This window comes from Equus caballus, chromosome 4 (assembly GCF_041296265.1).
Source record: "Equus caballus isolate H_3958 breed thoroughbred chromosome 4, TB-T2T, whole genome shotgun sequence".
Lineage (NCBI taxonomy): Eukaryota > Metazoa > Chordata > Mammalia > Perissodactyla > Equidae > Equus > Equus caballus.
This window is the reverse complement of record NC_091687.1, coordinates 40,138,007-40,165,568: the sequence shown is the minus strand read 5'-3', so window position 1 is coordinate 40,165,568 and position 27,562 is coordinate 40,138,007. Positions and strand designations below refer to the sequence as shown.

The 27,562-nt window shown below is 37.1% G+C and overlaps 2 protein-coding genes across 8 annotated transcripts in view; one reads left to right on the top strand and one right to left on the bottom strand.

Annotated features, from left to right (window-relative positions):
- The window catches only part of ANKIB1 (ankyrin repeat and IBR domain containing 1), a 134,375-nt gene extending 122,480 nt beyond the window's left edge, over nucleotides 1-11,895 (bottom strand). Inside the window, exon 1 of one of the 2 annotated variants that reach the window (XM_023639183.2) lies at nucleotides 11,676-11,895. The gene's annotated coding sequence lies outside the window, so the exon portion shown is untranslated. The remainder of the gene's footprint in view (nucleotides 1-11,675) is intronic. The other variant, XM_023639184.2, reaches the window with a different exon arrangement.
- Nucleotides 11,896-12,026: 131 nt separating this feature from the next.
- KRIT1 (KRIT1 ankyrin repeat containing) overlaps nucleotides 12,027-27,562 on the top strand; it is a 36,769-nt gene continuing 21,233 nt past the window's right edge. Inside the window, exons 1-8 of one of the 6 annotated variants that reach the window (XM_014739125.3) lie at nucleotides 12,027-12,763; nucleotides 16,898-17,001; nucleotides 17,948-18,107; nucleotides 21,685-21,777; nucleotides 22,897-23,026; nucleotides 23,662-23,905; nucleotides 24,097-24,212; nucleotides 24,431-24,574. In XM_014739125.3, the coding sequence (XP_014594611.1) occupies nucleotides 16,900-17,001; nucleotides 17,948-18,107; nucleotides 21,685-21,777; nucleotides 22,897-23,026; nucleotides 23,662-23,905; nucleotides 24,097-24,212; nucleotides 24,431-24,574 (989 nt within the window). In that variant the 5' untranslated portion in view covers nucleotides 12,027-12,763; nucleotides 16,898-16,899. Of the gene's footprint in view, nucleotides 12,764-16,847; nucleotides 17,002-17,947; nucleotides 18,108-21,684; nucleotides 21,778-22,896; nucleotides 23,027-23,661; nucleotides 23,906-24,096; nucleotides 24,213-24,430; nucleotides 24,575-27,562 lie in introns of all 6 variants that reach the window. The other 5 variants (XM_014739123.3, XM_001491529.6, XM_070265665.1 and 2 more) reach the window with 5 other exon arrangements.

Below are 27,562 nucleotides of genomic sequence, written 5' to 3'. Positions count from 1 at the left end.
GGCCTGAGCACCTGGAAGGATGGAGTTACCATTACTGAGAGGGGAAGATTGCAGGAGATGAGGTCTGAGTGGGAAGTGGGGAGATCTGCTTATATTTGAACATGTTACATTTGAGAGACCTATTGATGGTAGGTAGGCAAAAGGATACATGAGTCTGAAGCTGAGGAGAGAGGACTGGGCTGCAGAAACAATCTGAAAGTTGACAATGTATAGATTGTATACTTTCTGTGCAACCTATTTAACATTAAGATACAAACTCACTAAAGTTTTCCACACATATTTTTCCAATTTTAAAATGCTGAGATTTTTCTCCTCCATATCTAATCTAGACTATTGAATTATAAATTATATAGTATATACAGAATACAAAAATTAGAAGCCAGAAATCCAATTAGGGACACAGAAGTATATGCAAACTACACCAAAGAGTAAAGGGTATGAATAAGGAAGATGGAGAGAGGAATCATGGAGAAAGTGAAATATTTAACTATACAACTTTCAGGTTACAAATTGGCACACTGATATTATGGTATGTGCTATATTTAAAACTGGTTCTTGACATGTGGTTGACGGCAGGCTTGATAGCACAAAATTCCAAATGAAGAGGGGTCTCTTTTAAATCATAATCTAGATAGCAGGTGGATGAGAGAAACTCCTGAGTAAATGGCCCTGCACCCTGTCTTTGCCCATTCCAATCCACCTGCACCTGCTAGATTAATCTTCCTATGTCCGTGTAACTTTGTTTTTGCCTTCTTTTATGAGATAAGGTTCGGAATTACAGTTAACTTCATTCATTTTATTATCCCCTTCATCAGAGTTCTTCATCTAAAGAACTCTGAACATAGAAAAATGATTTGAGCAACTATTTTTAAAATTCTCCCAATGCTTATATACAACTAGTACAGTTCTAGAGGCATAAGAGAGAAATAAAATAATTCACATAATAGATGCCAGCAACACTAGCAGCACCTGGGAACTTACTAGAAATGAAAACTCTCAAGTTCTGCCCCAGAATTAGCGATCAGAAACTCTGGGAGTAGGGCCCAGCAATGCATGCATTAACAAGCCCTCCCAGTGATTCCGATACGTGCTAACCTTTGAAAACCTCTAGCTTAGAACATTAAGGTTCAATCCTCTTAAGGAACGTCAGTTGAAAAAAGCTAGTAAACTATAAAAGCCTTGAACATAGGAATCTTATAATTTTTCACTTTTGATTGCTTTATGTATCTGGCATTCATTACACATTAAAAGAGTTTTGAATAGTTAAAAAATCAGAAGTACTCCCTCCCTCCAAGTTCCCTTGTTTTTCTTCATTCTATGATACCAAGTTATCAGCCCAACCTTTATTCTTCCTTTCTAGTCCTCCCTATATTATAGAAGAGGTAATGATTTTCCAATCAGAATAACATATCCTAACTTTTTAAGTAATTCTGTGGACATCAAGTCAAGTCGCATTTCAGAGCAAGAGGGATCCTCAGAATATTATTTATGCAAGTGCATCAGTTTGCAGGTGAGAAAATTGAGGACTGGACAGATCGCATGGGAAGGATATCCTTATAGAAGTAGAGAGACACCAAAGGATAAAATTATCATCTCCTGCTATCTTTATCTAGCCTGAGTTGAAATAGCTAGTTTAATATATTTAAGTAAAGTAAGGCATTAGAAAGACTGAAAGAGAGAGAGAATAATCTTTACATTTACAAGTGCTTTCTGGAAATAAAAATAAATGCATCATCAAAAACCACCATTGCTTTTTTTTCTATTTATTTATTTAGTGAGGAAGACTGGCCCTCAGCTAACATTTGTTGCCAATCTTCCTCTTTTTGCTTGAAAAAGATTGTCACTGAGCTAACATCTGTGCCAATCCTCCTCCATTTTATATGTGGGACACCACCTCATCACGGCTTGATGCGCGGTGCATAGGTCCACGCCCAAGATCTGAACCCATGCACCTCAGGAAGCCGAAGCAGAGCTCATGAACTTAACCACTATGCCACTGGGCTGGCCCCTGCTTTATTTATTTATTGGCAATAGTGCATGCCCTTTTCTCATTCCTTGCTCTATATATTAACTAATGAAAAAAGACCGTTAACATTACTAAGAATGCTATTCAACCATCTAACGACATGGCATGTCATGCCAGTCTCTTCCTCTACTGTCCTATCAGTTTAATACTAAATTTCCCAGAAATTAATCTCAAGACTGTTTCCAACAACTGTTTCATTCAGGTAATGTGGCAATTTTTCTGACCAAATTTATCTTTCTTGTTATACTCCATCTAATACAGAGACTGCCTGTAGAAAGCCAGAATGGAGCTCCTTAATACTTGGGTCCCAAGCTGATAATCATTTTAATTTACTCTAATCCTATTTAACAAAGGTTCTGAGGTAACTTACAAGCAACATTCTGATAATTAAATAAGATAAGGGGAAATAAATGCTGTGGAAGTATAATATACATGGAAAGAATATAAGCTTTGGAGCCATGAAGATCTACCGGGTTCAAGTTTTAATTCTAGTCCTCACTTGCCCTCATTTTATAGGAGAGAAGCCATAATATTAGTATACTGCCTCATATTCTTGACATCTAGTCTTTAATTATTTAAAAATACAAACTCCTTGAGAATGGGAACTATGTTTTATATACCTCTCTATCCCCCCACATGATATTCACATAGGTGTTCAACAAATATTTACTTAACTAATATGAAATAGATTTTAATACATCAGATAAACTTTCTACCTATTAGGTGCTCTTGCTTCCAGATCCCACCCCCAAATGCATCCCCTTGCCCACTACAACTAGCTTAACTTTATCAAAAGATAAATCTGAGCTTGTCCGATTCCATTTTAAAACCCTCCCAAGGTTCCCAGCCCTTGACGAGTTAAGGAAAAATCCTTGCCGAGACCAGACTTTACCTTATCACAGTCCACCTCTCAAAACTCAGACCCACCTCTGAACTACTAAAGCTCCTGGAAGGTTCTTCCCATCCCCTACAAGCTCCTCCTCAACAGCTAACTCCCACTAGCTTAAAAGTCATTTTCTCTATCAAGTTCCTGGATCACAGCTCCCCAACCCTCAACTAACACAGTTAGATGTCCTGCCTCCTTGACTTGGTAATACACTCAATCTACCATCTAATACAATAATGAAATGTTTAATCTGCTTCCCAATTATCTGGTAAACTTTCTGAGGACAAGGATCACCCCATATTCAGTTTTATATCCACTGCTTACCATAGCTACTGACACATAAAACACCTCTAATTAATATCATTTATTGAACATAAAGTCCTATGTTCTCAACATTAGTTTCCAATTTGAGAATATAATCATGTTTATTTCCCTGTTTACTTTTAACTTTGAAAAAAAACATGGCTGCCTAATAGGTTAAAGAAAAAGATTCTGGAGCCTTATTCTGCACACACATTTACTATGGCACAGAAAGCAAAATCAGCATTATTTTTTTCAAAGAACAGAAAAAATATTTCACAAGAACTTGCTATTATGGGGGACCTGCTTTGTCTTGGCCCCATCCCCAGAGGTTACAGTCTCCAAACGAGATATGATCCTTAGTTAAAATAAGCAGAGCCATGGATGATGAAAGAAGAAATAGAGAGAAGCTGCTGCACAGCCTGGAATGCCATCCTGGGACCAAAAGATGACAAGCACCTGCTACGGAAGACTGACCAGAAAGACAAATGAGCCAGCATACCAGCCCTAGATAGACCACCTCTAATTTCTCATTACTTAAGGAAAATGAGCCCCTAATTTGTTTACAACATTCTTTTTGGATTTCTAGAGCAAATGAACATGATTCCTAACTGATAGGAGGGACAGTACAAAGTTAGAAGAAAATTTAGGAAAAAGTTTGTATAACTTAGGAGAGAGAGATTCCCAAGAGAAGAACATCAGAAGCCACAAAGAAAAAGACATAAATGATTACATGAAATAGCAAAAGAAAAATGCATGGTAAATGATACCATAAACTAACTAAGACAAAAAACAAAAGACAGACTGACAAAACATACTTGTAAACAAAGCTAAAGGATTATAACCATAATATATCCAAGAGAACCAACAAATTGAAAAGGAAAAAAATTCAACAAGAAAAAATCAGTAAAAATATGAATAAGCAACTCATAGAACTGAAAAATCAAAAGGACTAACAAATATAACGAAAGACGCTCAGCTTCACAAGTAGAGAAATGCAGAATCAAGCACCAGAAAAATCTTTTTTTTTACCCATTTTACTGTCAAAGAAAAACATCAGTGACAGTGAATTTGTGGGGGAAATAGTTACTCTCAGACATGAAAGATGGCAATAAGAATTGTGTCAACGTTTCTGGAAAATAATCTGGCATTATTTATTAAAATTAAAACGGTATATATTATGTACAAGATAGTCGCTGCAATATTGTTCATAATAGAAGACTAGAGACAACCTAGATGTCCAAAATGAACACAGATATGTTTTCTTATTTCTAGTGCTACAGAAAAAACCACCCCAAACTTAGTGCCTCAAAACAGTATGTTATTTCTCAGGATTCTGTAGCTGGCTGGGCAGTTTCTTTGCTGGTTTCACCTCTGGCTCCTCTGTGGATGCATCCAGCTAAAAGGTAGCTGGGCTAGCAGGTCCAAGAGAGACCACTTTCACGTCTGATGGTTGATGCCGGCTGTCGACTGGGGCATCTTGGTTCTCCTCCAAGAGACCTCTCACCTTCCTATAGGCTAGACCACCTTCCTTACATGGCAGTTGCAGGAAAGCATTCCTTGAAGGTCTCCTAAGGATTAAGCTCCAGAACACACACATTACTTCCATCATATTCACTGGTCAAAGCAAATCACAAGGCCAGCCAAGACTCAAGAGATGGAGAAACAGATTCTACTTCTAGATGGGAGAAGTAGCAAAACCACAATGCAAAGGGAAATGCATACCAGGATGGGAAGAATTTATGGTTGTTAATAATTCTACCCTACCACGGGGAGGTGGGGATATATGTCTCTGTCTGTCTGTCTGTATACACACGCACATACACACACAATGAAATATGATATATCTGTTAAAAAACAAGACATAGAACATTTAATACAGTATATTATCATGTGTGTCTAGAAAATTATGTATCTATTTCATCACTAAAATGTATGTTTGTAAATCCTGGAAATATACTTAAAAATTAACTAATTAAATACAGGGCCACACAAAGTAATCAGCATGCTGGCTAAGGACGCAGGGCATCTGAGGACATGTTAGGAAGGCCAGCAGAAGTGTGAGCCAATAGGCCCAGAGGCAAGGATAATGGGGTGTTGTGTGGGGATAGCAATTGCAGAGTTGTGGATCCAAAAAGATGCACAGGCCAGCAGGCCCAGCAGTCAGCAATGCAGGATGGGAGGGGGATACAGGAAGGAGATGGTCTACAAGGCAGGTAGAATGGTAACACACTGAGCAAGTAAATGAAACAACTGGACAAATGATAACCATATTGAGGCTAATGTGAAGCCAAGTTTCTTAGTGCCAGGGAAGGAATTCATCAACATAGAAAGGGGGAAGGCAAGAAAGAACCCTGGAGTATTGGACCAGAATTGGAAGTACAGGAACAAATTTATGGTTTTATAATATATACACCTAGGTATAGAAATAGTTACGGGTGTATATGAGTTTGCATATTATATATATGTGTGTGTGTGTATACACACCATACTCATATAGTTATACATTTCCTAGTTCCTATAAGCAATGACATCTCTTTAGCAATGAGCACAGTAAACCCCTAAATCTTTGTTTTTAAAGACCATCTTTTACAAAAACAAACAACAAAAATCAAACAGGGCTCCTTGGAGAAATGGCTGATTCCAGGGCTAGACCAGGCAAAGGACAAAATGAACCAGGAACAGCATGTTCTGCCAGAAACGCACCATGAATGAGATGGGAGCACAGTAAATAGGCATAGGAGCCAGCTTGAAGGGGCTCCCACTGGCTAAACTGGGGACAATTTAAACAGCAAAATAAATAATAGTAACAAATCACAACACATTAAATAAAATCAAAATCCATGAGTCCTTACTGATTTAATAAACAAATAAATAAATGGAGGAGAAAGGAAAGTTCTGCCTTACAATAAAATACCAACTAATATATGTAGTAGGAATAAACGAAATAGAGAAATATCATTTGATAGTCGTAACAGTGGTTTATTCAGGTGGGAGTCATCACTGACACCCAGACCACGCCTAGCAAGTGGAGATTTGATGAGAAACAGGATGCTGTCATAATTTTGGAATACCTCTCACAAATACAAAATACATCAAAAGGACATCAATATGATCAAGGTGTTAATCACCAGAAGCAGCATGATGTGATATTGTATGCTCTGGATGCAGTGCATTGAGAAGAGCACAGCCCCATTTCTGTGGTATTCCTGCCAGGAATGTACAATCTGATTGGAGTCATGAGGAAGTATCACATGGATCTAAGATGAGGGTCATCCTACAGAATGTGGGGCCCATACTATGTAAAATTGTCAAGAGAAAGACAAGGAAAATGAGGCTGAAGAAATCCGAAGAGACATGACAACTAAATACAACATGTATTCCTGGATAGGATCCTGAACCAGAAAAGAGATATTGTTGGGATAGTCGATGAAATATGAATAGGTTCTTTGGACTAGATAGTAGTGTTGTACCTATACTTATTTTATGATTTGGAGGGTTATATGCTGGTTATATAAGACAGTACCTTGTTTTTGAGACATAGATACTGTAATGTTTACGAGTGATGGGATACCATGTCTGTAGCTTGCTCCAAAAGGTTCAGAAAGACTATCATGGACATATATGCAAGTATTTATACACACACACACCCATACGTTATGTATGTATGGAGACAGAAAAAGAGAGGGCAGGTGACGGAAGAAATGCAGTAAAATATCAACAATGGTATAATCTAAGTAAAGGGGATATGGGAGTTCTTTGTACTGTTCTGGCATCTTTTCTGAAAGTATAAAATTATTTCAAAGTAATTTTTTAAAATCTGAAGTAAGTATGTGATATAGAACATCTAGTGCTAGAGGAGATGATAATCAGCTATTGTCTGAGGCCAGGAAGCAGAATGAAAACCCTGGCCTAATATGTTTATTTACATACCTTCCTTTACAATACTCTGAGGAGATCCATTAACAAGGAGGGCAATGTTTTTATGCCTATTTGGAGAAGAGTATCTCAATGTTTTTAAATGAACTTTCCTGTCTCTTCATGGATTTTAAATAGGCATTTTACAGTTCAATGAAGAAAGAAATGCTGACTGACTATCTTTTCGGTCCCAGCACCTAACAAATTTATAATTTAGTCACTGTCATGTCCTTGAACAGGAATTCTACTCCCAATATTGTTCCACTCAGAAAATACAGTGACCTGAGTATCAGGATTCTGCTATACTGAAAGGGAAAAACTGTCTATGTCAAGTTAAAACACGTATGTCAGACTGAGGACAGAAAAATATCAAGGATTACTCTTCTTGGGAACTTGGAGGAGGAATAATTATCTGCTTTACAGTCCTAAAAACAGACAAGTGTGTAACCAGTAGCGAAAGGCCTTAGCCTAAAGAATGGCAAACTATTGACAGTTTTGGTAAAAAACTGAACAAAATGTTTAGAATACAAATCAGGCTTTTGGCAAAAAGAATTGACAGTGGATGATCATCTTTAAAAAAATGTGACGGGGTCTGAAAATGATCAGATTGACCCTTATCTGATTGCTGATAAAGCATATATCCTAACAGATGAGTAAGATCATTTTTAAATCTGCAGGAATACATTTTCATTACAGAAACCAAAACTCTCCAAGGCATTAGTTGTCAAAATTCAACTCAAAACTTTAAAAAGCTGAATGGATTTCATATAGCTCAATACTCTATCATTCCCAGAGAATACAGATTTTTAGTACATTTAATAGGCTCTTGGTCCCATTGCTGAAGTAGAAGGAAAAAAAGTTATTTATGCCTCAAGATCTACGTTACAGTTAACCATAATGAACTTCAGTTGTCTTTTCAAACGTTTAAACACAACTGAAAATTACATTTGGATAGAATATAATTCATCTGCTTCAGAAAACAAAAGATACTAATACCTTACGAAATTAGAATCTTTCTATTCAAAGCATTATTAGAGAATGAAAAACTGTTATAACTATGCCTACAATTTCTTTAAGGAGAAATCTTAAGGTCAAATCTTTTTTAGCATATTACAAGTAAAACAATATTCAGCATTACTATAAACTAGAATCTATATGGTTTTAAATGAAGATAAAATATTTCTTAGGACTGTTCTAAGAATTAAATGAGATAATGTATATGAAGCACTTAGCATGATGGCTAGCACAAATTTTGCACTCAATAAATGGCATTTATTGTGTTTATTCTTAGAGAAAGGATGTGAAACCCTAAAATATGGTCAAGTGACTTAAAAACCCATTAAAGATGTCTGTAAAGGCAGATGGATTGAATCACAGCCTAATACCTAAACTGGAAAATTCAGTGAGTAAAGGAATCTTAACTTATTTATCCTTGTAGTCCCAGAATCTAACACAGTGCCTGGCATACATGGCAGACATTCAATAAAGGTTTACTGAAATGAAATAAGGTTGAAAGTAAGTTACCTGGGAAAAAAAAAGAGGTTGTCTGAAAAATAAACTGAGAGTCCAAAAATTACTATTCCCTAAGCAAGGCTCTTTGAGAAAGGAAATAAAAGACCTAAGCATTTTTAGAACCATGCATAGAAACTCCCCTCAGACTGGTGGTTTTTGAGGAAGATCAGCCCTGAGCTAAGATCTGCCGCCAATCCTCCTCTCTTTGCTGAGGAAGACTGGCCCTGAGCTAACATTCGTGCCCATCTTCCTCTATTTTATAGGTAGGATGCCTGCCACTGGCATGGCTTAATAAATGGTGCACAGGCCTGCACCCGGTATCCAAACCAGTGAACCCCAGGACACAGAAGTGGAATGTGCGAACTTAACCGCTGTACCACCAGGCTGGCCCCCCAACTTGTGTTTTTAATAAAGACTGAACCAGTCTCAAATCTGTTTGAACAAATGTGTCATATATAAAGTTTAATATTAGAAATATTTTTAAATTTCTTCTAAATAAATGTTGTGTCCATCCTCAAAGACATAAAAAGCACCCAAAGCACTGAGGAATCTTTCCTAACTTCCATTCAAGGAGATTATCAGATAAACTTAATTCATAGTTCTTCCATCTATTTATATATAAAAATTAGCTTAAACTTTTACCTAAAAGTTGTAAGTACGTATATTTCACTTTCACAAATTCAAGGGCACACCTCAGAAAAGAAAGAGGAAAGAAAGAAAATCAACTCCCTCGAGTGAGCAGTGCATTTGCACAACATGGATGGACCTTGAGGGTATTATGTTCAGCAAAATAAGCCAGACAGAGAAAGCCAAACACCACATGATTTCACTCATATGTGGAAGATAAATGAACACATGGATAAGGAGAACAGATTAGTGGTTACCAGAGGGAAGGGGGTGGGAGGGGCAAAAGAGGTAAAGGGGCACATATGTATGGTGACCAATAAAAACTAGACTATTGGTGGTTAGCACAATACAGTCTATACAGAAACTGATATATAATAGTACACCTGAAATTACACAATGTTATAAGCCAATATGACCTCAATAAAATAATAAAATAAAATAAAATAAAGTGGGCAGTGCTACAGGAGTACAAAAGAGTAGCTAACAAAACTCTCCCATGTCTCAGCAGCCACCTGTTAGAGCCCACACTTATGGCATAGTCTGCATGGTTTCAGAACGCTTTCATATTGAAAACTCAAAATTCTCAGCAGTGGGCAAAGGAAAAAGGTCAATATGAAAATACAGTCCTATCTTCCCCATCCTACCTCCAAAGATAATAAGAATCAATGGAATTTAAAACTTTAAAGACTTCCAATTACTGCCCATCACCTCACTACAGCACCCTACTTTCATTTGGAAACTGATCAGTTTTATGAAAAGCAAAAACCATATCCTTAATACGTGCAACTCCATAAAGTGCTTGGCTTCTGAAACAAGCCAGTAAAGTACATTTCCGAGAGACAGCTGGAGCTACATCTCCTGAGGCTCTTCAAACTAAAATCTGTGAACAGTGTGAAGTTACACATCAAATAATAGCCCCAAATCAATGGCTGGAAGGAGGTTTTAAAAACAAAAAAAATCATCATTAAACACATCTACCTTTCTTAACAAAATGACAATATTTGTGGTTTCAGGAAAAAAATGACCAAAGCTACCAGTCTACATTACAGAATAGTTTACAATAATAACAGAGAAGCTGCAATACACAGAGTAAAAATTATTCTTAAATGATCATTTGCTTCCTAGTGCCTTGAAAAGTATCAAATACCTGAAGGCATGTAAGAGCTACTGTCCTGTCACTGACAGCATTACAATTATTTTTTAATCTAATTTCTGGAAAGTTCTGCAGTGGCAGTTTAAAAAGAAAACCAAATTTTAACGAGAAAAAATGCTTAAAATCTGGAAATACACATTGAAGATATTCAGTTAATTTGTTGGTTTTTTAAGAAGCAGGAAGGTCACAGACACCAAGGTGTGTAACATCCGTAGGTGGTTGATGGAAATCAGTAAAAAAAAAAAAAAAAAGTCTCTCTGGAATTAAGGATTTAAAATTACATTTTATCAAATATAATCTGACGCGATCTTTAAAAATCACTTTAGTGTGGTGTTTTTTTCTTTTACCACTAACAAAGCAAAATCTTCCAACACAAAGATTTTTACATCATACACATACACACATTTTGTAAATTAAGAGCTAAAGGTAAATCCAAAACACTAAAAATTACCTAAATTTTGGATTTAGGATAAAGGTATCCAAAACACATTTGAAACATCAGACTTTTGTTTTCACATTCATTTCTCAGATCTCTTAGTAAAGCTCTTCTGGAATGGGTCTTCATTTCAATACAAGATTGTTCAATATGCCATTCCGTGCGAATAGAGCTTGTGAGACTCTCAAAACCTCCCCAGGAGATGCTTAATTACAGTTCTAGTTACAATTTCCTGCGACTCAAACAGCAACGTACAGAAAACAGCTTATACACGGTTAGGCAGGGAGAGGAATGAAGCTCCAGGGGAGCGGCCCATTCTTTTGTTTTGGTGGCAGAAGCTGCAAAAATAAAGGTTCACTAGAGCCATCCGCACCTATCCCCACCCATCACAGCCCTGCAGAGCACTTTCATCCATCCGCTCAAGACTCTCTAGCCCTCGAGATCAGCAGAACCCTTGGCTTTTCACGTCTCAAAGGATGGGCGGGGGAGGCTGTGAGGTCCGGGGTACGGACAGAAAAAGAGGGAGGACACAGATCCTTTGAGGACAGAGGGACAAGGAGATGCATCCAGATGGGGAGGATGGGACGCGCCATGGAGACCCGAAGGCTTGCAAATTTGCCGGGAGACAAGTCCCATGGGGTAGACAAACGATGTTGCCTATTCGGGGATGGCGGCAGACAGACGGACAATCCTCCACAAGATGAGGCAGGCACATATGTAGGAGACCCAGGAGGGCGTGAACTAGGCAGCGCTGAACTCGGAGCCCAAAATGGGTTGAGACAGCCTCAAACAGACCCGTACGGCGAAGCTGACTTACAGTTACTTCCCGAGCTGAGGGTAAGGGTCGGGTGGATCTCGCAGCTCTGCAGTTTCTGCCACTGTCGTGGCCGCCCGTCTTTTGCGCTGAGCCGGTGACCTCAGGTACCCTCCCCGCCCCACCCACCCGGGGGGACGCCCCCTCCTCGCCGGCCGGGTGCGCCTGCAGGGCAGAGGCTGCTGGGGCCGAGAGTGCGCACTGGAAGCCCGCGGGGAGCGCTGCGTGAGCCAGAGGCGCCCGCCGCGAGGCTCAGACTGGGCGGGCGCCCCCCATCCCTCTTCGGCCGCCGCGCCGCCTCACTCGGGGGAGGGGAGGAGGGGGCGGTGGCTCTTGCCTCCGCCTCGCGGTCAAGTCCGGCTCATGCTCCAGCCTGGCGCGCGCGCGCACAGCCCGGGCCGCCCACACCCCCTCCCCTGCCTCCGGCTCAGCCGCTGGCGCGCCCACCGCCGCCACCCCACTCCCCGAACAGCCCGCCACCAGCCCCAGACACCCCGCAGCCCCAGCGAGAAGCAGCAGGAACGGCAGCAGTTCGGCCGCCGACCCGGAAGCTCTTCTGCCGCCAACCGCGAGGCTGCTAAGGGTGTGAACCCGGAAGCGATTTCCTCGCCCCGGTAGCGGCGGGCTGGAAAGCTAAGGCCTCTGAAGACCTGGAATCCCCAGGTTTCGGCAGAGCGTGAGGGGTGTATGGTGCCGAGGTGCAAGAAGAAGGAAGGACAGTAAAGAGCCGGTGAACAAGAGGCTCTCCGAGGCCGGAGACCTGAGCTCTCGGGGCGCGCGGTGGGGAGCGCGGCCGAACACACCGGGCGGCTTCTGGTGGCAACTGTGGGTTTTCCTGTCACAGGAAGTTGGGCCCGGCCGCTGGGAAGGAGAAGGGAAGGAAGAATGAGAAAGCGGTGATGGGCCCCCGCCCCCCAGGTGACTGTCCCACCCAGTGAGTTGAATGTAGCGGCCCGGGACGCGCTCGGCCGCCCGCTCGGGTGAGACCGCCGGTTTCCTTAGGGGAAACGAGGAGGAGCAAGAGCCAGACTGCAGCGAGAGAAAAGAAGAGACGTGGGAGGCCGAGCTGTCTCCACATCTAGCTTCTCCAGGCAAGGAGTGTTTTTCTTACAAGTAGTTACAAAGAAGCCAAAGCCACTTTTTAGGTGGCTGCGCTTTGAGCGAAGAGGCGTGGCGGTCCTTTTCCGGTAGTGCACGTTGATGGGTGGTGGCAGAGGAAAAACCTAGGCAGTGTGTTTAATGTCGTCATTTCAGGGAAAGCGATACACAGCTTGTCATTCCAGCTCACCTTTCCTCTCTCAACCCCGCTCCATCATTTAAGGCTTTCGGCTGTCTGTCTGTTTTTTCTCCATTTAGTTTCACCAGCAGTCTTTGATCCAGCTAGCCTGCCTGAGGATCTCACCTCCATTCCCTTCTCTCTCTCGGAGAGCTTGTGTGTCTTCCATTTCTGTTTGCAAATGCTTCTTTCTGCATCTCCAGTCTTTTTTGATGTCTTCATCTTATTTGGGGGAAGTGACAAAAACTCAAAACTGTTTTCATAACAATATAAAAACAATTCATTCCATGATCTCTCCCCCTTAACCCATGTCAATGTATTAGTTGGTTCTCCTTAGAATTGGGTTGTAGAACTAGAGTAGGAGCTGATGTATAGCATGTTTAGATAAACTATGGATGAAATCATGCTCCCCCAAATAACCTCATTGAATGTACTTGGTGTTCACTGTAGGAATTCATTTGATTCCCAATTATACTATTACTTAGTTCCTTCTTTGTTGGCCAAGTTTAGTATAATTGCCTTCAAAAGCTGTTTGACTATTATTAAATATCTTAAAGTACAGAATAGAATGTCAACAGAAAGAAAGTGTTTGAAAATTATTGGTGATGCTTGTTGATACTGGTAAGTGATGATTGGTAGAATTGGTTGAAGGGACAAGGAGAAAGCCAGCTGAGTTAGACGTAGCACCAATAGCTATTTTCTATTCTGCTTGATTATTCCTTCCTCTCCTTTTATTATCATAAACCAATTTGAGTAGCAAAAGGAGGAGATTTTTATGGTGAACAAAACCCTGTAGGGGAATTCTTACTGATGTTTAGTTGCTGTCTCTTCTCTTTAATGTTACAATGCTTTGTAATAGTGAATTGTTCCAGGAGAATGGGGAACGGGCAAGTAACTTAGCAACTCTCTACCTCAGCTTCTCTTCTGTAAAATGAGGATAACAGTAATAATACCTACTTCATCAGGTTTTGGGGGAAATAAAAGGAGTATACATGTAGAGCACTTAGCAGTCTAGCACATAGTAAGCAGTATGGGTGTTAGCTATTCATATTATTTTAAAAGTATATTAAATGTCATTTAGAAAGTGAAAGCAATAAAAACTTAAGGGCAACTTGATAAAATCATTTTGGCTGGTGGGGATAAAAAGAAAATACATTTTGTCAGTGATTTTCAACTGTGTAGATGGTAAGGTTTCTTTGGTTTGGTTTGGTTATTTAAAGTTGGCATGGGTTGTAAAAGGTTGAGAAACTTTGCTTAAGGATAGAGGAAGGCGAGGAATCATGCTCTATCTCAGGAACATCTTACAGAGCCCTAAGATGATGCTTCATTTTTTTTGTTTTTATTTATGAAGATATACTTTCTGATCATTGTTGGTAATTTCTATTAGCATGTACTTTGTGAACCAGTAAATCATCTTGTCAACTTTGACTCTGCGTACTAAATTTATGGTACTCATATTCACATACTGAATCTACTCTTTGCCTCCATTGCAAAAGGCTTTTTAAGTTTGTCCATCTATGCTCTATATAGCAAATGTTTCTTATTAAAGACAATATTTGCATCTTGTTAAACAGGACTGCCTAGCATAGTAAAGAGATGTTAAAAATTGCCCCATTGGAGATTAAATGGCAGTTGTACACCTCCCCTCCCCATAGTGACAATCAGAAATGCCCCTACAAATTTAAAATGATCCCAGGTGGGTACGATGCCCAATTGAGAGCCACTTCCACATATTTGTAAGACCTCATTACTTAGGCAGCATATTATCTTTTATGCATAAGCATTTTCCAGAATAGAATGAGCCATACAACAAAATGCCACGTTTCCTATATTTAGTCACTTGAACTCTTATTTAAAACTCGATTTAAATATTTTGCAAATTTTAGTTATACCTTTCTCTATTCTTTTTAGCTCAAGTTACTCTCTTCTAATCCCTTTGCATGTGTTTCTGCCTTGGCAGTTTTGCCTTCATATATTAGTAACTTTTATTCTTTTCCTAACTTAAGCCTTTGTTTCCTTCTTTCATGTCATTGGAAGTATGTATATTTCAAATATTCAAGTAGAATGTTTCTTGAAAATCAGTTTTTAGAATCTTTTAGGGGTATGTTAACATTAAGTGGTATAAAAACAAAATACTTTTTTTAACCTCATGGTTATGTCTTTTTTTATTACATCATATTTGTTTATCTTTTAAAAGTTGAGTGTACTGTGTAATACTAAATATTCTAGGGAAGTGATGAGTATTAACAATTAAAGTATTTTTCTAGTAGACATTTTCTTAACATGAGTTGATCAGCACAGGAATTGATTTGCTTTAAATTGTGCTCAGAAAACGAAGAATTACTTGATTCCTTTTTAGGTGCTTACCAGGAAAAAGGTTTCTATAATTGTGCCATGTATGTTATACAATGTATTCACAATGTAATCTTTCTTTTGGGGTTTGCACTCTTCAAGGAGGCATCCATACATTTCCTAATTTGTGAGGTTTTATATTGAAGTCATTGTTAATCTCAGGTGAAAAGTAATTTACTGAATAGAAGTTATGAGAAGAAAAAGGCCTCATCCTTTTGACATAGTATAGGAAGGTCTGTTGTATGAGGTGGGTTTTAAGCATGATCTTATGGAAAAACTGAACTGAAAAAAATTCCATGAGGTATAGAGTGAGAATGAATGATATATCCTCAAAACTTTTCACAAAATGAAGTGTCTCAATCCTGATGTTTTACTGTAGTTTCTCTCGTGAAATATCTGTAGTTTCTCTGGATCTAAATCAGTGAAAATTTTTATAATTTAAAATAAATTTTAAAACTATTTAAATAATTTAAAATAATTTTTGAACTATTTTAATGGTTGTTTTACTCTTAGGCTAACATTTACTTAAAATGCCAAAAGTTACTAGATTTTAAAAGAATTGCTTTTTAAGGCAACTTTCTGATTATATAATGTATTTATTATTATTATTATATAGGGTAGTGAATTAAAGGTTCCAAAATGACTTTATTAATTCCATTGAGGAAACAATAAATTCCTCTGTCTCCTTTCAAATGACATTCAGAAACCTTTGTTGAAAATGATCTCTTTTTTCTTTATCAGAGTTGGGACAATAAGTTACTCATTAAATGTGAAGATCATTTTAATACCTAATGGACCTTTAAAAAACTAGAGAAGGTTCATCTCAACATGGCCAGGACAGAAACTCCTTGTTTGATGTTCTTTTAGAAATTTTCTGGCATATAAACGAGGGGAAGCTTTTTTAAAAAGATAGATAAAATATATTCAATACAAAGAGTTGCATTTTAGTCGAGCCATGAAGAAAATTAATAATAGCACTTAACAAGGAGATAGAACTATTTGACAACCAAGAGAGTGCTTGAAATTCAGTTACTTGTTGGAAATTGCCCAATGGAGACATAAAATTAGTTTGGGGAAAAAAGTGTGTATATATATATATATATATATACACATATATATGTATATGTCTGTCTGTGTGTATATATATACACTTGGATTATCTAGGGAATTGATAATGGAAGTGGAAAATATTAAGTCATCATCAGAAAGCTTTTATCAAATGACCAAATGTTTTTGTATAAGTGTGTATTATTCTGAAACACTATTTCAAGTCATTATTTACTTACTATTTACAGGATATTTTACAATCGTATCACTTTTTTTTAAGTCCAAAAGGTAGGTTCTTACACAATTGAGACCTATGAAAGTATATATCCCCATTAAAAAAATTTTATCTTTAACAGAAGAGGAAAAAAGAACTACAAGGAAATCTTAAATTATAAGCTAAAGTTTAATTCAATGGTAAGATACAATTAGTCATATCTGACTTGCCTTTTGGTAGTATGTAGTCTAAGAAAAATCAATATTTTTAAAAAATTGTCTTTCAGAGTGATTATATGTCCTTCAATTTTTCACGGGATTTGTTTGTTTTATAAAGCAATGGGAAATCCAGAAAACACAGAAGATGCATACGTTGCTGTTATTCGTCCAAAGAATACTGCCAGTCTCAATTCTCGGGAATACAGAGCTAAGTCATATGAAGTGAGAACAATTTACTAACATTTGATTTGCTACTATTGAATGTCATTCTCCATTATCATTTTCGTTTATTTTATATGTCTTATCATATCCTGTAAATTGTAGTTGACAACCTAGATCTTGATAAGCCAGAACAGATAATCCTACATCTCTGCCCATCAGAGATGTTTTTGCTGCATGCCTTTTGACCGTTTTTCTGTTCACTGATAGGTATAAATTATTAGATATTAAAAGGTACTTGTTTGAATTTTCCTTATAATTTATAGATTTAGGTTTTAGTACAATTTATGAATGGCTCTCAAAAATGAAAACACCATTGCAAAAGCCAGCTTGTTTAAAATTCCAATTTAAACATTGTTCTTGGTTATTTTCCCAAAGAACTATTTTTAACAGTTCATTTAAATTATCTTTTTACCTTTAAGTTTTAGGCAATTAAGTTACTTCTCTATAGTCGTGAATTATATTACATATGTTAGTAAATGTGATTGAGGCCCAAAAAAACAGCCCAAAACAGAATTGTTATCTTTTCCATGCAACAGAGTCCAGGCATCATAAATACCTCTAATTTAACCTGACTCCAACTAATCTCTCTAGCATTTTGCTTAACTTGCTTTTTTTAAGGTTAGTTATCTGAACCCTGTTAAAGGATGCTGCAGGGTTTCTCAGGAGGCTGCTGCTTCAGCAGTGCTCTGGCTTACTGGTTCTCAGTCTTGACTGCATGGTCACATCACTTGGGGAACTTGTAAAATTTCCTGTACCAGGACCCCACTCTCCAGACATTCTGATTTAATGGGCCTGAGATGATTTAATAGGCACTGATACTGTTTTAAAAGCTTCCTGGGTTATTCTAATATGCAGCTGGGGTTAAGAAAGACTGCTGGCTTACTGTATTCTAGGGCAAATAAATTTTATTTCAAACTTTCTCTTAATTTTATTTTTCTCCTCTAAGATTTTGTTGCATGAAGTTCCCATTGAAGGACAGAAAAAAAAGAGAAAGAAAGTTTTGTTGGAAACTAAACTTCAAGGCAGCAGTGAAATAACACAAGGCATATTGGATTATGTAGTAGAAACCACCAAACCAATTTCTCCTGCAAACCAGGGTATCAGAGGTAGGAAACTTTTCCTTTTTTTAACACAGTTCGCTTTAAATGCCAGTGGAGAAAGACCTTTTAAAAAATATATTAAAATCAATTTCTTTTTATGTTTCTTACCATTTAAAACACTTGAAAAAGATTCAGAGGTTTTTTTAAGGTGCAGCCATGCCTCTTCAAGAAGTACCTTGACTATAATTTTTAAGTTGAAAAATATTTAAATAAGTCACAATGTTAATGATTTGTTCAATAGAGAGAGGAAACCAAGGGGTGGCTCAAAAACTGAAAGAAAGTACAAACTACCTTAGCTAGAAATATAGTTCCCTAGGTAAGTATCTTTGAACTAGTATTTTTATTTCTATACTTTAGGACAGAGGAAACTATAAACCTCTCTCCATAATAAGTAATGTTAAGATTCATGGATTAAAAAGAATCTTATAAGTTACCAGGTAGCAGAGGTTTTCTTTCCTTTTGATTACAGTAAGAAGACCCATTTTTTTCTTGGTGTGAAAGATTGGCCTTGAGCTAACTTCTGTTGCCAATCTTCCTCTTTTTGCTTAAGGAAGATTGCCTCTGAGCTAACGTCTGTGGCAGTCTTCCTCTATTTTGTATGTGGGACGCTCCCAGAGGATGGCTTGATGACTGGTGCGTAGGTCCGCACCTGGGATCTGAACCTGTGAACCCTGGGCTGCCAAAGCAGAGCACATGAACTTAACCACTATGCCACCAGGCCAGCCCCCAACAAGACCCTTTTCAAAGAGCCAAACTGAGTTGTTGAAGTATTAAGCCTGAAATGCTGAGGCCCCATTTAAAATGTTAAATAATGTACAGCCTATGAAAGTTAATGTCAGTTTCTCAGGCCGTAGCTTCACAAGAAGCAGATAGCACTTAGAAGTTACAGAAATTATAAACTATGTCCAAGATTCAGGCATTATAATTAAAAAGGTAAAGCTAATTTCAGTCCAACAGCAGTTGAAAACCGTTATTGTTGGTAAAGTAGAGCATACCTCTCTGTTCCTACTTTTTAGTTTTTTAAAGCTTATTCAGTGGGTTTTTCTGTTTGTTCATCTTTATGGAGATCAGTTGTCTAATTCTTCTGTTTCAGTAAAGAGACTGTTTTTGTTGCAGAGATAAGCTGAATCCTGTGATTTTATTTATTAGTTATTTTGGGTATTTCTTCTCCAGAGATGGCTGACCTATAGGCTTGTATTTCATAACTTTTGGAGGTATCATTCACTATATTTTACCTCCTCAAGAGTTAACCTCCCCAATAAAATTTGAAGGGTTTTTGTGGGTTGGGATTCTAAACATTGTAACTCAAGATTATAAGAAGTTCCTGCGTAAATTTACAGATCTTTGATACACGTTCTGAGACCCACAAAGAGAATCTCCTTTCCCTAATTATTGTATTTGCTTTTTTTTTTTTTTTAAAGATTGGCACCTGAGCTAACAACTGTTGCCAGTCTTCCTCTTTTTTTTCTCCCCCTCTGCTTTTTCTCCCCAAATCCCCCCAGTACATAGTTGTATATTTTAGTTGTGGGTCCTTCTAGCTGTGGCGTGTGGGACGCTGCCTCAGCATGGCCTGATGAGTGCCGCCACGTCTGTGCCCAGAATCCGAACCAGCGAAACCCTGGGCCCCTGAAGCGGAGCATGCAAACTTAACCACTTGGCCACGGGGCCAGCCCCTGGATTTACTTTTTAATAAACTGATCTTAGCTAAAAAGGGCACTATCCTTGTGGGTGATCAAGGCATGTGAAAGGCTCCTTTTGGATGCCTCAAATTTGTCAGTCTTTTCTACTTCAGCCTTGGACTTTTCTGATAAATTTTTATCTAGACTTATCATGTTGCTTAATTGTTACAGTTTGCAGGATTTATCATGGAATCAAATTCCTGAAACAAATCTGATTAGCCCAAATCACATATTTGAACTGAGGTAGACAAGTTGTAATTTGCTGTGGATGAGCCAAAGTCTAACACTCTGTCCATTTACCCAGAAGGGGGATAGAGGCGTTATCAGTGTTAAGAAAATGTCCCCTGGCCCAGAAGGCTGGGTAGTTTCTGTTAGGAGAAGCTATGAGTGGATAGGCACCTGAAACATGTCTAGCACAATTATGCCTTGTATACTTAGACAATAAAATGTACTAATATATTTTCAGGCAGCTTTTAATAAGAGAAATTAAAATAGAGAAGTTTTAGTTAACTAAATAGACAATTCTGTTAATAAGCCATGCCGTATCCTGACTATCCTATTCAATTGAGTTTTTCTAAATGTATGAAGTATTTTTATAGAGTAGTATGATTCCTTAAGTAAACATCACATGAAAATCACAAATTACTTTATAATAGCAGTCATTATGCCTTATTTTTTTGTGCAGTGCTATACATAGTTTATAAAATACTACCACACTTATTCATGAAATTCTTAAATTGGTCCTGTGAGTTGGTATGTGGTCATTTTCACATCTGTAAAATGGAAATGCAGACATAGGTTGTCACCTGCTAAAATATTGCCATTAGTAGAAGAAATAGGGCTAGAACCCTCATTTCCCAACTTATAGTCAGTGCTTTTATTTTTCCCCTGCAACAGATTTCATAGTTACGTCTGTAATTTGCAAAGTAGGCAGTTAAACAATGGACCAGAACTGGGTTTGGGGAAGCAGCAAGGCAAAGATTAAGTGGGATAAGACCTCAAGCCAGGCAAAAGAAATATTGCGTCTGAAATTTGTTAGAATGTTATTCTGTATCTAATGCTTATATTTTGTGCAAGTGTCCATTTTGTAAAATAATTGTTTGGGGGCTGTAATAATAATGGGCCCTAGTAATCACAAATATTGACTCCAGCATTTCGTGAATAAATGAAGCTACTTGAAATTCTTGTATTATCTTTCTGTTCACAGAAAGTATGCAGCCAGGTATTCTTACCTGGGTCAGGAACAAGGTTCTCTTTCTTTGGGCGGGGAGATTGGAAGGATTGATAAAAATCATGGCAAAGGTCACTAGAAGATGAGAGGTTTTAGAGTGCAAAGCTCATAGGTTATTATTTATAGCCCTCTACTGCCCAATCAGGAAAAACAGACTAAGAATGGTGGTTGCAGTTCAGGCAATAGTTTGTAGCCCAATCAGGTTTTAATAAAAACTGAAATTAAGGACGGAGGTTGAATGTTAAGCAAAACTACTAAACTTTAAGACTTTGAAACATATATACCACCCTCCTTAGCCAGCTTAAACTATAGTAAAATTCTTACCATCTACATTCCAGCTGAGTGAGGAAGTGTATGCCTTTTGACCCTGCAGGGTGCCTTGGTGTTCAATTGCTCTGTCAATCCTTAGCAGCTCGTTTTTCCTTGCTAAAGGAGGCCTCTCTTCTAGTAAGTTAAGACCAGGACGATGAATCCACTGGTTGATTGTCCACATGAGGATTTGCATTATTATCACAATTACCAGTTTTTATTAGTGCATATAATAAAATTGACTTTTTATGTTTCAATTCCTATTAATACTGCCTTTAAAATTTTTTTCTAATTCTGAAGGTAATTTATAAGATTTAAAGGCCTATTATTTTTTATCTTTACTGACTTTTTAAAAAATGATTAGGAAAACGAGTGGTACTGATGAAGAAATTTCCTCTGGATGGGGAGAAGATGGGCAGAGAAGCGGCATTATTTATTGTTCCATCAGTTGTCAAAGGTAAGGTCTGAGTTTTATCTTATGAATCTTTATATACCTTAAATGCTAAGTTAAAGTCTACTGAGGAAGTCAGGAATTTGCATTGTGGTTACTACTATAATACTGTTGTAAAATACATGTTTTTAAATTAATGGAGATGGAGAAGTTTGTTACTTAAACAAACATGTTTTGATTTCAAACTATATTCAGGCTTCTGGACTGAGCAGCAATGTTTTTCTTTCTATTTTTAAAAGCAGAATAAAGAAGTGAGGAGGGAAGCCATAACTGAAACTAAAAGTTGTCAAGTTATAATGAGGGATTTTCAAAGGATATGCTATAGATAGAATAGAAATAGGTATTTAAGTATTTTGGAAAATTAGCAGATTACGATGAGTACCTATCTTGTATTTGAGACAAGAAAGTGTCAATAATAGTTCTAAAATACTCTGCCCAACAGGATTGGTAATATTTAAAGAACTTAAATCTAATATGAAAATTTAATTTGAGCCTTTGACACCATGGAATAATAGAAAAAATACTGAGTTTCAGTGCAAACCTTGTAAGCCCACTAATTTTGTGCCCTTGGGCAAATCACCTCTTTAAGCCTCAGCTCTTTATTTGTAGGACTGTATCTGCTCCTACTTGGTTCATCATGCTGGAAGAATTCAGTGAGGAATTAGATGTTCAAATCACTTTGGAAGCTATAGAATATTGACCTCATGTAACATAGTAATAATAGTGATGACATGTCAATGACCCACTGTGGACAGCCCATCAACTGCTACACAGTACTTACATGTATTTTATTCGCCAGCTCTGGCATTGCAGATATATTTTTTCCCCAGCCATACTTAAGTTAAAAAGTTTAGTATTTTAAATGGCGTGGGAAATCTTATTAATCAGAGTTTTGCAACATTGTTGAGGAAGAGAAAGAGGAAACAGTTTCTGCGGTCCTCCAAGATTCTAAATGCTTCGTTCACAGAGCTGGCTGTCACTTGAATCCAGGTCTTCTAATTCCAAATCTAGAACAATTTATGTTAAAGTTAACAATTTTCTTAACATACTGTATACTTATAAATAAAAAATATGCAGTTGTAAACCTTTTATATGATGGCATAATTCTTCATTTTTCTTTTTCAGATAATACTAAATATACATATACTCCAGGATGCCCAATTTTTTACTGCTTACAAGATATTATGCGAGTCTGTAGTGAATCCAGCACTCACTTTGCTACACTTACAGCAAGGATGTTGATAGCCTTGGATAAGTAAGAACTGCCATTAAAAACATTTTTTAATAAATCAAATACATGTTTATAGTAGAGATTAGCTCTGATAAATACAAACACTTTTGGAAGAAAATAATGAAATTAATAATATTTGTTTTAAGAAGTGGTAAGTTTTTGAAGTATAATGTAAAAATGAAAAACTCCAAAGACAAGATTGTCCTGGTTTGCTTTCAATATGTTAATTTTATTCTTCAAAATTGACTAAGACTGCCCTGGTTTAAGAATTAAGATTCCTTTGTTATAAAACTATATTTAGTATGAGTTACACTTATCAGTGAACAAGACGTTTTACCTATCATGCTTTTTTGTCTTTCCCTAACAACAGGGCTAATATCACCTGCATTTCAGTGGTTTAAATTTTAAAAGTGCTTCATGTTTTCTGAAAGGGGTTTTTATTATTATTATAATGGTATATGCATTTTTAAAAATAGTTTTCTCTGTCGATTAGCAAAACATTTATCAATAGTAAATGAAGTACTTAACCAACACTAATTAAAATTGTAAAAATCTGAATGTAATATTAGAAATATCACATATCAGAGTTGGATAGAGGTCTACTTTTTTCATCTTCACTTTTGAACAAATACTTCTGCTACTTCTTTCTGTTTTGCCAGGTGGTTAGATGAACGTCACGCACAGTCTCACTTCATTCCAGCTTTATTCCGACCCTCTCCTCTTGAGCGGATAAAAACTAATGTCATAAACCCTGCATATGCCACTGAATCAGGTCAGACAGAAAATTCGCTACATATGGGCTATAGTGCATTAGAAATAAAGAGTAAAATGTTAGCCCTGGAGAAAGCCGATACCTGTATTTACAACCCTTTGTTTGGATCAGATCTTCAGTATACAAACCGGGTAAGAGTTGAATGAATTTTGGTTTCAAAAGATATTTCATCTCAAATGTAATTTTGTTTCCTGAGATAAATGCATCTATTACTAATTGTAAACATGAAGATGACATCTACTTTTAGCTCTATTTGTATGTAGTACAGTCAAGTATCTACAGCTCTTAAGGGGTTTTTGTTTTGTTTGTTTTCCCTTTCTAGGTAGATAAAGTGGTAATAAATCCATACTTTGGTCTAGGAGCTCCAGACTACTCAAAAATCCAAATTCCCAAACAGGAAAAATGGCAGAGAAGTATGAGCAGTGTCACAGAAGACAAGTACTATTTTGGTTTTATTCCACATTGCTTTTTTAAAACTTGCATTCTAATGTTAAAATATTCTTTAAAATGATAGGTGCAATTAGTATGCAATGTAAGCATTACATAAATGATTTAGTTTTCAGCTGTTCAGTGATACATAGTTTTCATAAATATATCATGTTTGTTTTGAAACAATGTGAATTTCAACAGTGCTGTTTTTTGTTTTTAATGATTAGGGAACGACAGTGGGTAGATGATTTTCCTCTCCATCGAAGTGCCTGTGAAGGAGATTCAGAATTATTAAGCCGTCTTCTCAATGAAAGATTTTCAGTCAACCAATTAGATAGTGACCACTGGGCACCTATTCATTATGCATGCTGGTAAATAGATTACTTATTCTTTTCTTTTTAGAAAGAATGAATCCTTAGTTCTAAATGTTAGTGCTTCTTTTCAAAACTAGTCTCATCCCGGCCACTTTTTCTCTACCATGGTTTGCCTTATGAGCTTTCTGTTTAGATCTCTGGTTACCACACATGTGCCACCATTCAGAATTGCAAGATCTGCCCCATGGGAAAAGAATTGTTAGTGATCTCAGGCCTAACTAGATCATTCAGTAGGATAGATAATGACTACCAAGTGCCATTGCGCAGCACAGGGTTCCTTATTCACCCTTGCAATTTCTATGGTTTTTATATGGAGTTATGTTTGTTTATCCTTACTGTAAAATTTACATGTGTTAACTACTTATGGTTTGAACTTGCGTCATGTTAGAAAAATATCCTTTTAGTTCTTTGGGAAGCTGTGGTATCAGGAAACCTCCAAAAGCCTTTATTAAAATCAAAGTCTCCCTTTTTTCTTTTTAGATGAGTAGGATTAGCTCACAGGATTGGGGTTAGCTCTTTCCACTAGTTGCCCAATGTAGTTCTTGCTCTCCTACTCTTTTCGTGTAATGGTAACTCTCTCCTTCAGCTGGGCTGAGTTCTTAAATTTGTGTTCACAGTGGCAGTTAACTTTGCTATAGCCCATCCTCTAGAAAGGACATAAAGTTATTTACCATTATTTCTTGTGGGAAATTTGCTTTTGACTTATTATTTAAAGTGAAGTTCTTTGGCTACTTTAAGAAGTGCTTACATTATTTACTGCCTGTTAAATGTCCACAACTTTTTAGCTGCATGACATTGAGCAAGGTATTCAGTTCACCTCTCTGCATCTCAGTTTTTTTACTCTATATGTAAAATACATTAATTAGATCATTTCTAGAGTTCTTTGCAGCTCAAATTCTTTCGATTTCACTGATTCCAATATTTGTGATCAAGTGGTGAAATACAGTTGCTTTTAATATACATCTATCTTCCTTAAAAATGCACTGCTTCCTTAAAAATATACTGTCTTATTCTATAAATGTGTTCTAATTGTTTTTCCACTACAGGGAATTTTTACATTCAGATTTGGAAAGAGTTAACCTAAATCATCTTTTACTGAATTTATAATTGTTTCTTCAGATTACTAGTCATTACTGGTAGCAGCAACAGTACTAAAAGAAATCACATGCCTTACCTGGAGCTGAACAAAAGGAGGAAGAGAATATAGGAATCCAGGAAAGGATCCTGTGCAATTAGGAAAGACAGAGGCAATGAATTTTAGTTTAGGAATCCCAAGTTTACAATTGGCTATATTGTTGCCCTTTTTAAAGAGGCAGCGGGTTGTTTTCTTCTCTAATAAAAGAATGATAGGGGCTGACCCGGTTGCACTAGCAGTTACGTTCACAGGTTCCGCTTCAGCGGCCCCTGGTTCGGTGGTTCGGATCCTGGGTGTGGACCTACGCACTGCCTGTCAAGCCATGCCAGTGGCAGGCATCCCACATATAAAGTAAAGGAAGATGGGCACAGATGTTAGCTCAGGGCCAGTCTTCCTCAACAAAAAGAGGAGGATTTGTGGCAGATGTTAGCTCAGGGCTGATCTACCTCAAAAAAAAAAAGAATGGTAATGTTTTCAATTACCTATTACATAAAAACAGAAGTATGGCATAGTATTTAATGTGTTTTGGAATGTACCTAAGTTTCAGTCTCAACGGTTAGTTCCTAAAAGTATGACCTTTGGCAAGTTACTTAATGTCTCTAAGGATCTGTCTGTTTATCTGTAAGACGGGTTTAATAATAGTACTTTTCTTAAGATTAAGGGAGAACATGCTTTGAGAGTACCTCACACCATAATAAGCACTCAATAAATGTTGGCTGTTATTATTAAAGTGTTATAAAAATTTAAACATTTTGATGTCTAAATCTAAAATTGGTTAATCTGTAGTATTTTTATTTGAAAAACCTCATTATTAGAATACAGCAAGGAAAACAGTTTTATGTTTTGATAAAATTAATTTTCTGTCAGCTGGAAGTAACAGCCAAGTTTAATACACAAGGAGTAGTATGGATCACCTTGCAATACTTTTAATCAGATGGATCATTTGACTGATGTGGGTGTGAATGAAGACTGACTTAACTATTTAGTAAGAACTTAAATTACTTTATCTTGGAAATATACTCTTATTTACTAATTGGTACAAAGATTGAGGAGGGGGATACTGGGCTGTCTCATCAAGAGATGGGATTTGGAGCTTATGTTTATAAACTTAGACAAGATGTTTTACCCGTTTGGGTCTGTTTTCTCATCTTTAAAATGAGAGTTTTATTAGATCAGTGGTTCTCAAACTTTGGTGTCAGGACCCTTTTTTACTCTTAAAAGTGAAAAATCCCAAAGAGCTTTTGTTTATGTGAATTATACCTAATGTTATTTACCAGATTAGAAGTTAAAACTGAAAAATATTTTTAAGTATTTATTAATTCTTTTAAAAATAAAACAATAATAACATAAATACAATTTTATGAAATATACCTTATTTTCCAAAATAAAAAATCAGAAGAGTAGCATTGTTTTAACATTCTTGCAAATCTCTTTGCTGTCCAGCTAAATAGAAGATAGCTGGATTCTCACGTCTGCTTCTGCCTTTAATTTGTTGCAGTATTACGTGTCATGTAGCTTTTACAAAACTCCACTGTACACTTAGAAGAAAATGAGAATGGAAAGGGCAAATAACTTCTTAGTATTATTATGAAAATATGTTTGACCTGGAGGACACTTGGAAAAGATTTCAGGGATCCTCATGGGTTCCCAGACCACTATTTGAGAACCACTTAATTAAATCACTCCTAGGATTGTTCCAAGCTTTTAAAATTCTCATATTTGTAACCAGGTACCTAAAATCTATTCTTTACTAGAATCACCATTTTCCAAAACTGTTTAAGTTGGCTTTCTCTCCATATGGATAACTTGTCAGCCATTCAGTAAATGCCTCATTGGCATCCCATGTTTTC